The 13,450-nt window shown below is 39.7% G+C and overlaps 1 protein-coding gene across 14 annotated transcripts in view; it reads left to right on the plus strand.

Annotated features, from left to right (window-relative positions):
* prom1a (prominin 1a) overlaps positions 1 to 13,450 on the plus strand; it is a 63,341-nt gene that overhangs the window by 15,808 nt on the left and 34,083 nt on the right. For 10 of the 14 annotated variants that reach the window (XM_026940590.3, XM_026940594.3, XM_034306102.2 and 7 more), the window contains exons 2-4: positions 8,308 to 8,366; positions 9,034 to 9,060; positions 12,369 to 12,574. In XM_026940590.3, coding sequence (XP_026796391.1) covers positions 8,308 to 8,366; positions 9,034 to 9,060; positions 12,369 to 12,574 — 292 coding nt within the window. The remainder of the gene's footprint in view (positions 1 to 8,307; positions 8,367 to 9,033; positions 9,061 to 12,368; positions 12,575 to 13,450) is intronic. The other 4 variants (XM_026940592.3, XM_026940597.3, XM_026940593.3 and 1 more) reach the window with 1 other exon arrangement.

Below are 13,450 nucleotides of genomic sequence, written 5' to 3' on the forward strand. Positions count from 1 at the left end.
GACTCTAACAGTGGGTTAAACTCTCTCAAGCACTTAATGCCTTTTTTATTAGCGGTTCTCAAATAAAAGGGAAGAAGATTGTGCTTTTCTTTCCTCTTTTCTTTGTCCGTATCTCTGTTTGTGGGAGAAAAGTGAGAGCCTGCTCCTCACCTTGGTAACTGGCTCCATGGTTACAGGAGAGCCTGGTTTGCCTTGCGTGCGCTTGAGTAGGTTGTTATTGTTCATGTTCTGATGTAGTTTGCTTCTCTCTAGCCACCAGAGCAAAGACTCAACTCCCTGAGCTAATGAGTCACAAACACAAATCTGCGCGCACAACAGGAATTCTGCTCGTACGGGACATGAGAACGTTCTGGGTAACGCCACATGGCATTAGACGAGAGAGTAGTAACAGTGAATAATATGGACACACACATTCTTAACACATTGTTCTAAGCAGAAAGAATGTGGTAAGAAAAGCAGAAAGAACATCAGCACATGTAGCTGTAGACAGAGGGTGATCAAACTGGTGAGTGGGAATCTGCAATGACTAAACTGGGTGCAGAAGGAATATAAATTCCAGTTTTCATCAAATAGCCACCATTTTAAAGATTTTGAAGTACGTGACTGTATCTGTCGGTAACAGATACAGTTGAAGTACTAGACTGATTTAAACAACAGCCGAAAGCATTCAAGATACGCCACACCTCAGCCAACTCTAAACATACTTGACAGTAGCTTAGCAAACTAGTTAAATATGGAGAAAAGCAAAGAGGTTAGAGAATTTTTTTTAGAGAATTAGAGGATTTCTAACCGCTGCCTTCACCCACACCTGTCGACTTGTGCCTGTCACATAACCACCAACTCACACACATTTCTTCCAGCTTCTTTTTTACTTGAACGAGGAGTGGTTGGAAAAGGAAATATTGCCAAAAATACACTAATGAACCATGTTTACTGCTCTACAGTAGAGCAAGACCCGCCCCCAGGGGCAGGAAACAAATAGCATTTAATTGTACAAACACAAAACTAGTACAGGAATGTGTCATTAAAATATTTTAATTGTTTGCCGGAAGTGAGAAGCTATAACTTAAAACTAGACTATCTTGAAAACTGCTTTTAGGTTTTTTTTAATTGGACATGCTATCAGTTCAGTGCCAATAATACTTAGGGACAGGTACAAAAACACCAATTTTGATTTCACAGGCTCTTTAAAGACAACGTGAAACGATGATTCAAGTGCATTTTTCTTCTGTATTGTAAAACTACTTATTAAGGTGGCACCATGTAAAGTGGGACTTTTTTTTTTTCCTCATCAGGATTTCACTGGCTTGTGAAAAAAGATTTATATCTAGACATGGATGAAAGGTCTTTGCATTTTTCTGAAGATTACTGACAAAATCATTTCCTTTTAGATGGTAAGTAGTGCAATTTAAGCAGTGACATGAGCTAACAAAAATTAAAAAAACAAAAAAAATGTCAGTTTGTTGTATGCTTGGATTAGATTCTGCCTCAGCTGTAAGTCGCCTTGGTGTAAATATGGATCTGAAATCTGGCAGTGTCATCTCTGCTCTAGAACTATGTATATCCCTGAGGCTTGGCCCTGCAAATGGGAACTTATAAATATATACAGGAGCAAATGCCAAACTAGACTGTAGAAACAGATCACTCCGATACACACAGCTGTGGAAGATTAATTCTGGTATTTGTTCACGTCTCTCATTTGTGGCTTTCTTTTAAAGCATGATAGGGAGACGTGAAAGTGTTATCTACTCTTTGCTTTTCCTGCTGACGGAAACAAGTCTCCTACCATATTTTCTGTTGCTTTACAGTTTCTCCTACTTCATACTGTGAAGTATGATGAAGCAGACTTCCTTCTACATCAGAACACTCCTACACTTTAACGTGCATATCTCGAGGAAACACATTTTCCTGATTCAGTACCTTTTGAGGTGTAGCTCTATTAATCCCAGTCAGAGTCATGATCGTCATGAGCGTTGCAAATTTAGAAGACATCTCACAAACCAACTCTCACGAAACGTTCTGAATGGTTAGAGATGGAGTTATTGTGTCACGAATTCCCTCTCTCTGTGTGAGCTGCAGTTCCAGTTACAACAAGCGATGTCTGTTTTTTTAGTTCACAGCAAGAGCTTTTGCATACATTTCCAGTGTCTTTGTTTCTGTTCTAGTCCCGTCTCTGCCTTTGTCCTGTCATTGTTGTATTTCCTGATTGTGTCCACCTATTCTTTGTTAAATCCGTGATTAGTTTGTCTATTTTAACCCTTTTGTGTCCAAGCCATGTTTGTTCGTTTTTTTTTTATAGTTCTATATCTCTTGCATTTCCTGGTTTTGACTGTTATCCATTTTCCTGTTTGATGAATATAGTTTTTTTTACTGTCTGGTGGGTTTTTTTTGACCCCTGCCATGGACACGAATATTATGTTTGCCCTAATAAACAACAGGCTGAGTATACACACTTGCATCCCGCCTCCATCTGTGTGTTACATATTTATTGTGACTTGATTCATATGAAGTCCTGTAACAAATTTCTATGAATTTTGCATAAAATACATACACTCTGTGTTCCTCGAGGGTTTTAGATGGTTACAAGCTGTCTATAGAGGTTTTATTTAGAATCTTTTCAGAAAAGGAAACCCTCCATTGTGGGTTTCTATATAAAATATTTAAGAGTTCCCTCAGAGGATTAACCCTTTGAGTACTACTTGGAGGTTTTTTTGTTTTTGTTTTTTTTTTTTTTAACTGGAGAGTGTACTGGAGAGGTGTGAATGTATTTTGTGATATATTAGGAATTAATTCTGTACTCTCAGAAATAAATGTACCAAAATGTACTATTCTTTGTCGCTGAGTTGTACCATTAAAGATGCATCTTTTTTTTTCTTTCTTTCTTTCTTTTTTAACCTTTATATGTATATTTATGTATCTTTTTCCGGAAATGTGAACATACTATACCTTTAAAAAAAATAGCATTCGTAACGTTGTAGTTAATAAATAAAGAATAAAATCAGAAAGACAAATAATGAACAACAGGGTGGTGTTATGCAAAATGTATTATGTTCCCTATAACAGCACACCACAAAAATGTTTTATTCCTCTTATACCACAGCAATTTTTCAGTGCTACCAGTTTTTTATTTATGAAAAAACAGGAAGTCAAATTTTTTCAGTTTGTAGTTACATTTAATGTTCCGTGAAACAAGTTCCTGTTATCACTTGCATTATAGCAGCTGTAAACAGTCCTTCACTCACATTCTCTTGAAGTTTCTAAGACAGAAAAATGTTACTGACAGCATTTTACTGAGAATCCACAAAGCACAATGTCCTCTGTCCTGTAAACTCAGTTCCAGTTTTACCTCTGTACTCTTACAAAATGCTAACACTGGAGACTCCTTCCAAAAAATGTCTCCTAACAGAAAACGTCACCAATGAATAGACTTTTTTTTTCTTAGTTGCATAATACATATTTTTAGTCCTTTTATTATTAGACTTGGATTATGTGCAGTGTCTGCTATACAAGTTCCTGTGAATGAACTGTTACTGTAGAACCAGGAATGTATTCGAACAGACACATTAATACAAACCTGAGATTTCAGTTGTAGTTGGCACTACTGTCAGAGCTGCTGTTATAGAAAATTAATCCACATCTTCTGAGCAGTCCATTTTTCTTATGATGGAAAAGCCAGTTAGATCTTTTGTGGGGAAAATAATAATAATAACAATAATAATAATAATAATAATAATAATAATCAAAACTAACTTCTAACTTTGAAAAACAGTTTCTCTTAATTACATAGTAAAGATTAGTGGATGCATTTAAATAACACTGACTCATTGCCCTTGAGAGCGTAGTGATGGAAAGCTCGTTCACCTCCTTCCCTCAGTGATGAACTTTAGGATATAAACCCATGCTACCTCCTACACTACTTATTCAGTTATGTAAACGGTGTTTAGTGTAAGGTATTCATGTATCTTTCAGTTTGAACCTTGACTTTCCAATTTGACCCATCCTTTCTCCTTTTCCATTCCGTATTCACATTCTGGAGCAACCTGTGTCCTCTCTGTCCATGTCGCATTTCTTTCCAGGCTTATTTCTTTTTAGTGCTTGTTTTCTCAACCTTGAAGGATGGTAAAACTGCATTCTGTCTTTAAATAAATCACAAGATATGATACGTGAACTGTACCAGATAATAAATGACATCACACATTTAAGAAAATGCACAAAGGCAAGCATTGAGTCGAAATTATTTTGAAATTGAAATTGAAAATGAAATTATTATTTACTGTTTACTGTTATTTACGGAACATTTAGTATCAGAATAAGTGTTTGTAAATTGGGAGAACATTGGATTAAGGAACATGGGACTGAAACACATGGTCCGTAGGATGTTTACAACATTATAGTGAAGGAACATGAGGCCCTGGGAACTTGGGACCTTTTCTAGAAACTTTACATGAGCAAACACAGGGCACCGGGGACATGTGCTAGAATGTTTTAATGAGAGAACATAGGACTGTAGAAACGCAGGGAGCAGAAACATGGTGTAAATCTATTGCTAGTTGCACTGGTAATGTTGTAAAATTATCATACTGAGACATCTGGGTTTTTGAGACATTTTTGTGCCTGTGGTGCTGTAAAGATTTGATGGTGATTGGGGGAAAAAAGGGTTAGCTTTTCACTACCTTTTCAATTGGATCTGAGAGATACAGACACAGAGGCCATGCCTTCTTTACTGAGACTAACAGACACAGGAGCCACACCTCCTTCTTACTAAGACTGACAGACACAGAGGTCACGCCTACTTATTCACTGGTATTGACAGATACAGAGACCACATCTCCTCCTTTACTGAGACTGACAGACACAGTGGCCACGCCTCCTTATTTACTGGGACTGACAGATACAGAGGAGGTTTATCTTTATACTCCTACTAATCATCAATCTGACCCATCAGTTAAGTGTTACATCAATGACAAGCTCATAATATAATGATAATATAGTGAAATGCAATCAAGCCTCTACAGCCACACTGGGGAGATCATTTAATGAACAATCCTCCTTATTTCTCCATCTCTCGCACTCGTTTTTTCTTTCTCTCACTGCATCCTGATAGCAGCGCTAGTGGGAGATGACATCCTGCTGGGAAGATGGGGGGGAGGAGGAGGTTGAAAGTGTGCATGAGTGTGGCTGTGAAGGAATATGACTGAAATAAGGACAAGGTTGCAGTAATAAAGCATAATGAAGAAGCTGAAACATGGTGCAGCTGCTGTGGATTAATTGAAAACTTGTCTTGCTGTAATAAAATGCTTTGATCAGAAATAGATGGAAGAGGAAAAGACAGCATCATGGCACTACATTAAGCCTAAAGCTGATCCGTAGGGCTTAGTGGCACAACATGGCAGAGCTGTCACATATTCTCGTGCAGTTCCCTAACACACATTCACACACCTGTCAAGTCACTCGCAAGTCGCAAGTCACTGTCATGGAGGTGTGCAGGATAACACGACCTTCTCCACAAAACACACACACGTGTATATATATATATATATATATATATATATATATATATATATATATATATATATATATACAGTGTGTGTGTGTGTGTAAGTATATATATATATGTACGTGTGTGTGTGTGTGTGTGTGTGTGTGTATGTGTATATATATATAATCAATGCCTTCTGACCAATCAGATTTAAGAATTCAACAGCGCTGTGATACAAGGTTAAAATATCATACTTGTGTACTTTAAACTGCTAGCCAGCATCTTTAGCCCATATACCTCAATGATCAATATGTGGAAAAGTTCCAAGGTGCTCTAAATTGAAGAGATGAAATCTGTGCAGTATTCTGAAAGGCAGTAGCTCATGCCTAATACACACATATGAAAGAAGAGTGAACTGATTTCTGTATTTGACTAGGTTTCAGAACATCACTAGAATTAGGACTTTCCATTTGGGGACATTTGAGTTTTTTCTCTGGTGAAATTCCCTGATTTCTCATATCACTAGGCTTGCTTTTACTGATCAGGAACGCATCTCAGCAATCTATTGGTACTGCTCTCAGTGTGGGAGCATCTGTCCTTCCAGTAACAGCCTTTATAAGCATCACCACTTTTTTTCTTCACTCAGAATGATGTAAAGGAGGTGCAATCCCTTGTTGCAAGATTGCTGTTATGGCCTTGCTCATGTAACCTAGTAAAGACTAAGGAAGTGTGGCAGTGGATCAGCATCTTAGATTTTAGGTGATGTTGAGTGAGTCATTAGTCATTACTGTGTATTAATTATGAAACTAAAAGCAGTTGTTGTTTTTTTACAACCTATATGGAGAACATTTGTTTTTATGGATTCTGTCTTCAAGCAGAAAGAGATTTTCTCCCTGAAATATTTAGGCATGTGTAGTTATGATGAATAAAATGCCTAATTGGTTGAAAGCAAAGCCTTGAGGGGCCCCCTCCTTTTTTCATCAGTGCTGAAGTTGAATAATGAACTAGGCATCCCTGAAAGAGAATAGAAGAGTAGGAGTACAGAACATGTGGCTGTCAGAATCACACTTGTTAGCAGTGTGGCGCATTAGCATTTTTCCACCCGCAGCACTACACTGTTTCAACTGAAAAGTCCTGCATTGCACCAATTCGAGGGGAAATTTCTATAGTATATCTCTTTGTTTTCCACACAGGTCCCTCTGGCTGTCTACTGCTTTTTGTTGACAAATGTGTCACTTTTCCATAGTACACATTGCACATGGTGCAGTCATTTCCAGCACAATTTTAAGACGACAAAACTGTGGTTTGGACCTTGATTTAGAAGCAGTGATGGAAGGGAATGCTTTGAGAATGGTTTAAGCGTGGGTTATAATATAAACAAAAGAGGTTTGTATCACTTGTTCCTTGTGCCATTTGTGTGGTGGTGTTGGACAACCCTTCAACCAGCAGGTTTTCCCAGACCGCTATACATTTGTTGCCTTCAGGCTAGCCATTCCTTATATCTCTGTCAGGAAGATTAGTTTAGGATTAGTTCAAACACGCTTTATTGAACATGCATCATTAGCAGCAGATGCGCAGTTGGCTGATACAGATCTGTATTTATCATCTCCGTTTGCATGGATGACATGAACTGCTTTGTACAGTGTGGATTGACTGATTATCCATTGAGCTCATGATGACTTTCCTATGAAGTCTGACTAATCTCATCCACTCCCGCAGAATGTTTGTCTAATTACATTCACTCCTACAAAAAAGTTTAACCAATAATATCCACTCCCGCATCGGTTTGACCCATCGGATCTGTTCTCACAAAAAGTGTGACCAATCAGATCTGCCCCCATAAAAAGTTTGATCAATCATATCCACTCGTGCAGAAAGTTTGACCAATCAGATTTGCTCCCACAAAAAGTTTGACCAGCCCCACCTGCTCCCACAGATGGTTTGACCAATCCTGCTTGCTCCCATAAAAAGTTTTACCAAGCCCATCCACTCCCGCAGGAAGGTTGCCCCATCCCACCTGCTTCTGCAGGGGATTTGACCAAGAAGAAGATTTGACCAAAAGAATTGGCCAATCTCATTGGTTTCCCTCAGACCAATCCCACCTGCTCCTGCAGAATTTTTGACCAGTCCCAACCACTCCCGCAGAAACTTTGACCAATCATATCCTTACCCAGAGAAAGTTTGACCGATTACTCCTGCTCTCACAGAAGTTTTGACTTGCTCCTGCAGAAAGTCCGACTTGTCCACAATATTTTCTAATGAATTTAGTTGGTTCTAGTTAATAAAATATAAACAAATAAGCCATTTAAACCACAGAGACTATGACCAGAATAAATTATTTACTGAAGATGAATGAATGTGGTAAACACCACATGAGTGCAGCACCACGCAAGCAACCCGCAGCATCCAGTACGCTCCTTTGTTAATGAAAGTGCCCTTTCCTTGTCCCACAAGCTTCATATCTGATGGCCTGCTTCCACTTTTATGAAAGTAAAAACCTCCCACTCCGATGACTTTTTTGTTGAGACTCATGGGTCCTGCAGGATGCCACTGCCAGTACATTTCTTTCACCCCAGTTACTTACAGTTACCAAGGATATGTTCTCTTTATACCCTACACCTGGCTATAACCTACTCTCTACTCCCAGACGAAACACTTCCAAAACATTGACTTCACTATAAGCCTTCATTTTCCAAATCCAAGTGTACCTGCAGCTTCACATAGATACTGCAGTGTATTGAAACAGTCACAAAGCCTCTGGTCTGCACTTTGGGAAGATGCTCTGTGAATCCTCTATAAACAAACTCTGTTCTCTGCTGTCATTGCAGATCTCGTCATCCAAGTGGCAAAGGACAAGTTCGGAGCCATCAAGTCTGAGTACCAGAAGGTAAGTGTGTGTGCTGGAAGTTGAGCTGAGGAGATGCTGTCTTGCCCATGTCAATTCTTCAGCAGGCTGTTAATTGATAGTGATATTCGAAGAGAGAGTCTTTCACCCTTGTTATACCAGCTGTGCTGCAAGAGGTAATTGTTTTTTGGCAGTAAGCAGGAAGAAACTATTAGTTGTTTCATTAGTAATACAGTTTCACTGCGCAGCATCCACCCTCTTTTGAAGTTAAAATCTGGGAATGTAAGAGGTGTAGCAGAGATCCCATGATACAGAAATATGCAGTGTAACCTATCTGTACACCTCCATTTTGTCATGTTCTGTCTTAACAAGCTCTAAGAGGTGCCATGATTCCTCTGTAAACCATGTTCACTCATTTTATTTGGTTATATACCCATTGCCTTGGCACACTTAAGAATGGGGAGGTCTACATATTTTCGATTTTCTCAAACCCAGTGCACAGATTTAATTAGATTTTATTTAGATTCAAACAAATTGTTGGTACTTATCCAAGCACAGTATTACACCTTGTTCCTGGTTCTTAAGTGCTATGTTTGCCTGTTATCTACCTGTTGCTTTTTCTGACCATCTTTTGTGCTCTTTTTTCCCCTGTGTCCTTTTTGTCTTTTTTGCTTTTTCTGCATGCTTCTCATCATCTGGCTATCCCCAGCCAGAGAACATTGTTCTGACACTGCAGGTAAAGTGTGCACTGAGCCAGCACCCTTATCATCCTTCAGTTGTCCTTTATCATCCTGCACCCTAATATTACAATACCACTTTTCTTCCTCAATCTACACTATCTGCCTGTAGCTCACTGATTTTGCCCTTTAAGGCCTTTTCTTTTTAAGGTCTTCAGTAAGGTCTTCGGTGTATAGACTGACAAGTGTCTCTGTTGTGCTGATGACTAGATAGTAGAGCTGTGTAGTTAACTTATTTTTTTAATCCTCCACCCAACTTCTCCCGAGGAAACACTGACCTTGCCTGCACACTCTTGCAGATACTTTAACCATTCTTGTCCTGTAGAAATTCTGACCATGTCTGCCCTCCCCCAATCATACTCTGACCATGCCTGGCCACTCACACACATACAATATATGGCCAAAAGTTACCTGACCATCACACCCATATGTGCTTTTTGAACATCCCATTCTGCATCCTAGTCCCCCTTTGCTGTTACAATAACCTCCACTCTCCTGAGAAGGCTTTCCACTACATTTGGGAGCGTGACTGTGGGGATTTGTGCTAAATCAGCCACAAGCCTGATATCGGGCGAGGAGACCTGAGGTGCAGTTGGCATACCAGTTCTTCCCAAAGCCGTTCAGTGGGATTGAGATCAGGGCTGTATGGAGTCCACTCAAGTTCTTCCACTCCAACCTTGGCAAACAACACGGAGCTCGCTTTGTACACAGGGGCATTGTCATACTGTTTTGCTTAGGCCACTCGGTTCCAATGAAGGGAAATCTTAATGCAACAGCATGGGTGTGATGGTGAGGTGTCTACAAATTTTTGGCCATGTAGTCTGTGAAACTATGTCTAGGTCGGCTGAAATTCCTACCATGCCAGCTTGACCTAAAGAAACTTTGGGCTACGTTGGCTTGTGCCAGCCATTCCCCACAGGTACTCTGATTGCAAATGCCTGGTTAAGCAGAAATTCTTACCAAGCCCTCCCACTTCCACAGAAACATATATTCCCTTCCCTGCAGATACTCTGACCATGCCTTCCCACTCCTTCACATCATCGTTGTGCGTAAGCTTACTGCTCTTGCAGGTTTTCTGGCAGCGTTCGCCTCCTTCCACAGAAACACTGAGCATCTCTTCTGCTCCCACAGAAAGTGTGACTAATCCCACCTACTCCCACAGTTATTATTTTTGTTTGTACCCACCCGCAATATTTTCTAATGAATTTAGTTAGATCTATTTTCCAACATATAAACAGATTAATTATTTAAACCACAGTGACCCTGACCAGAATAAAGCAGTTAATGTAGAAGAATGAATGAATAAAGTAAGCATGTTGCACAGCGCCGCATGAGCAAACTTGATATATAATGGCCAGCCATTGCCCACATGAAAGTAACACACACACACACACACACACACACACCACACCCCACGCCTGTGACATTTTTTTATTTTTTTTTGAGTCCTTTGGGATCCCAGTCCTAATGCACATCTCTATTCCCAGTTACTTAAAATTACTGAGTATATGTTCTGTTTATATCCTACACATGACCATAACTTAGTCGTAGCCTCTATACTTCTCCCTGCTTCCACATTTATTTCTGTTTGAATCCTCCCACAATGTTTTACGACCAGCTCATTTGTATCTTTCAAAGTGAAATTGTCCAACTAAGACATTCTTATATTCTTTCTTCATTCAGGGGGAAATTTTTTAAATGGAGCAACTGGACATTAGTGGTCACATTAGCTATGTGCTATATCTACTCCTTCCACCATCTTCATTTTTTAAATGATGTATATATGCCCCTTAATGTTATAACACACAAATATGTGCTATAATTTAGCGGTTTCTGTAGCCACAGAGTCACAAGAACCAAATGGTCAGGTAATCACTGAGATCACAGGTTTTCCATTTCTGTAAATCTTCTGTGAGAAGGTGTTTGCTATTCTTAGCTCAGCCTATCTACTAGCCCAACCTAAAAAAAATCCACCTGACCTATTCAGTTACAGGGAATTTCACAGGTAATGGTGCAATCATTACAGAAAGAAGTACTGAAGGAACTCACTACAATCTCAGCCAGTTAACCTCCGAGCTAAACTGAAGTCTGGTCATGCTGATGAGAACTGAAGCTTTGTTGCTTGTGGTCTGTGTCCTGAGCTGGGCCCTGTTCTCAGAAACAGTGATGGATAGTCAACTTATTTTATTGGAGACATGCACTCTTGTTCGTGCTACATTAAAGTGATTCATGTCTCTGAGTCAGGGCTTAAAACATCCATTTGCTATGAATTCATTTACTCCACAAGATCAGCTTCCTGATCTCACCTTGGCCTGAGAGCAGTGAGTGTTTTATGGGAATGTGAAACTAGATTAAAGACAGACAGACACAGTGAGACCAAGAAACCTGGAGTCTGGAGCCAGGCGAGCTTCCAGCAGCTCATTCACACTTCATGGCTGAACAGCTAGCTCTCATCGTTTACATTTGATTAATTATAACACCACGGTGACATGTTACATGGTGAGGGAATTCCTTTTCCAGCTTCTAATATATTTTATTCTGTTTTTTAATAGGGGTGTGTTTTAAGTGGAGTGTAGTTTTTAAACTAGGATCACAGGTTGCTGGAGATGAGCTGGATCTTTTGTAATTCAATAAGACAACAGAGCCTAAAAACAGACATCCATTATGTGATTGTTATAAAATAATATCAGATGTCTTTTTGGTGTGTATTATGTTTCCTATTATATGAGCAACTACCCTTTCCTGTTCCTGTCATTAGTTCTTAGTACTGTCTCTATGAATAGGGACTTTAAGGTTTTAACAGCTGTAGTGGTGGCTACTGTGACTGAAAATAAAGTTAAATCAATGCAATGTAATTATGCAATAAACTTATACATGACAGCCGAACTGATTTTTTTTTTAAATGCTAACTACAAAAAAGGCAAGACAGAAAGTAATTTGTTGTGCATTAAAAGATAACTAACAAAGGACTAACAATGTACTCAACACTGAAATTGTCTGTTGTAAATGAAATTCCTATTCAACACACAATAAAAGTATTAAATCAACCTCATGTTGTATTGACTACACCAAATTGGGATTTTTGCCATATTAGACCAATGGATCTGCAGACACAGGTTTATTTTCTGGTCTCTATAGCCGCCTTTGCATCTGTCAACTCTTAAAAGTCCCAAATGTCTTTAGTGTCTTACACATCTCCTGATTACTTACAGAGAATGTGTTCTGTTTATAACCTGAACATGGTCATAACCTAGTCATAACCACCAAAGTCAACATGAAGTGTAAAGTGGAACGTTACATTGTGCAGGTGATTTACTATGAGCTGGGCTTTGTGGTGTGTGCGGTCATGGGGATTCTCTTCATTGTGCTCGTGCCGCTGGTTGGATTGCTCTTCTGCATGTGCCGCTGCTGTGATAACTGCGGAGGAGAGATGCACCAGAGACAAAGGAAAAACGCAGACTGTCAGAGAGGACTGCTTACCACACTCCTGCTCACCACCACTTTCATCATCACGTAAGTGTTAAGTGTGTGTGGGTGGGTACATGTGATTATCCCTGCAACTGTACACTACTGTGCAACTGTAAAATCAGAACAGCACTTAAATAATTAAGATCAGTTCAGTATGCCGTATTTTCTACAGTATATCACGATACTGTATGGCCAAAAGTATGTGGACACCTAACCATCACACCCATATGTGTCCATTCCAAAACCATGGGCATTAACACAGATTTAGGCTGTGGGCGTTTGTGCTCATTCAGCCACAAGAGCATAAGTGAGGTCGGGCACTCATGTCAAGTGGGAAGTTCTGGTGCATGGTTGGTGTTCCAGTTTATCCCAAAGGTGGAGTTGAGGTCAGGGCTTTGTGGAGGACACTAGAGTTCTTCCACTCCAACCTTGACAAACCATGTCTTCATGGAGCTCGCTTTGTGCACAGGGGCATTGTTATGCTGGAACAGGTTTGGGCCCTTTAGTTCCAGTGAAGGGAAATTGTAATACTACAGCATACAAAGACATCCTATACAGTTGTTTGCTTCCAACTTGGCAACAGTTTGGGGAAGAACAGCATATGGGTGTGATACTCAGGTGTCAACCTACTTTTGGCCATATAGTGTATGTCAGGAATATTGTTATTTGCTCTTATTTGCTTGCTTGTACTATTAGTTCCTACACTGTGCTGCTGTAACAAAGTAATTTTTCTAGTCAAATCAATTACCTACCTCCTTCCTAACCACCCACTCACCTATCGTACCTACCTAGCTCCCCATTCTTCTTAGCTTTTTACACCTATCCACCCATCTAAGCCCAACTTTCCACTAAATAAAGCTACCCAACTACCCACCTACCTACCCACCTACCCTCCCATTCATTGAGCTACCTATCCAGCTC

This window comes from Pangasianodon hypophthalmus, chromosome 7 (genome assembly GCF_027358585.1).
Source record: "Pangasianodon hypophthalmus isolate fPanHyp1 chromosome 7, fPanHyp1.pri, whole genome shotgun sequence".
NCBI lineage: Eukaryota > Metazoa > Chordata > Actinopteri > Siluriformes > Pangasiidae > Pangasianodon > Pangasianodon hypophthalmus.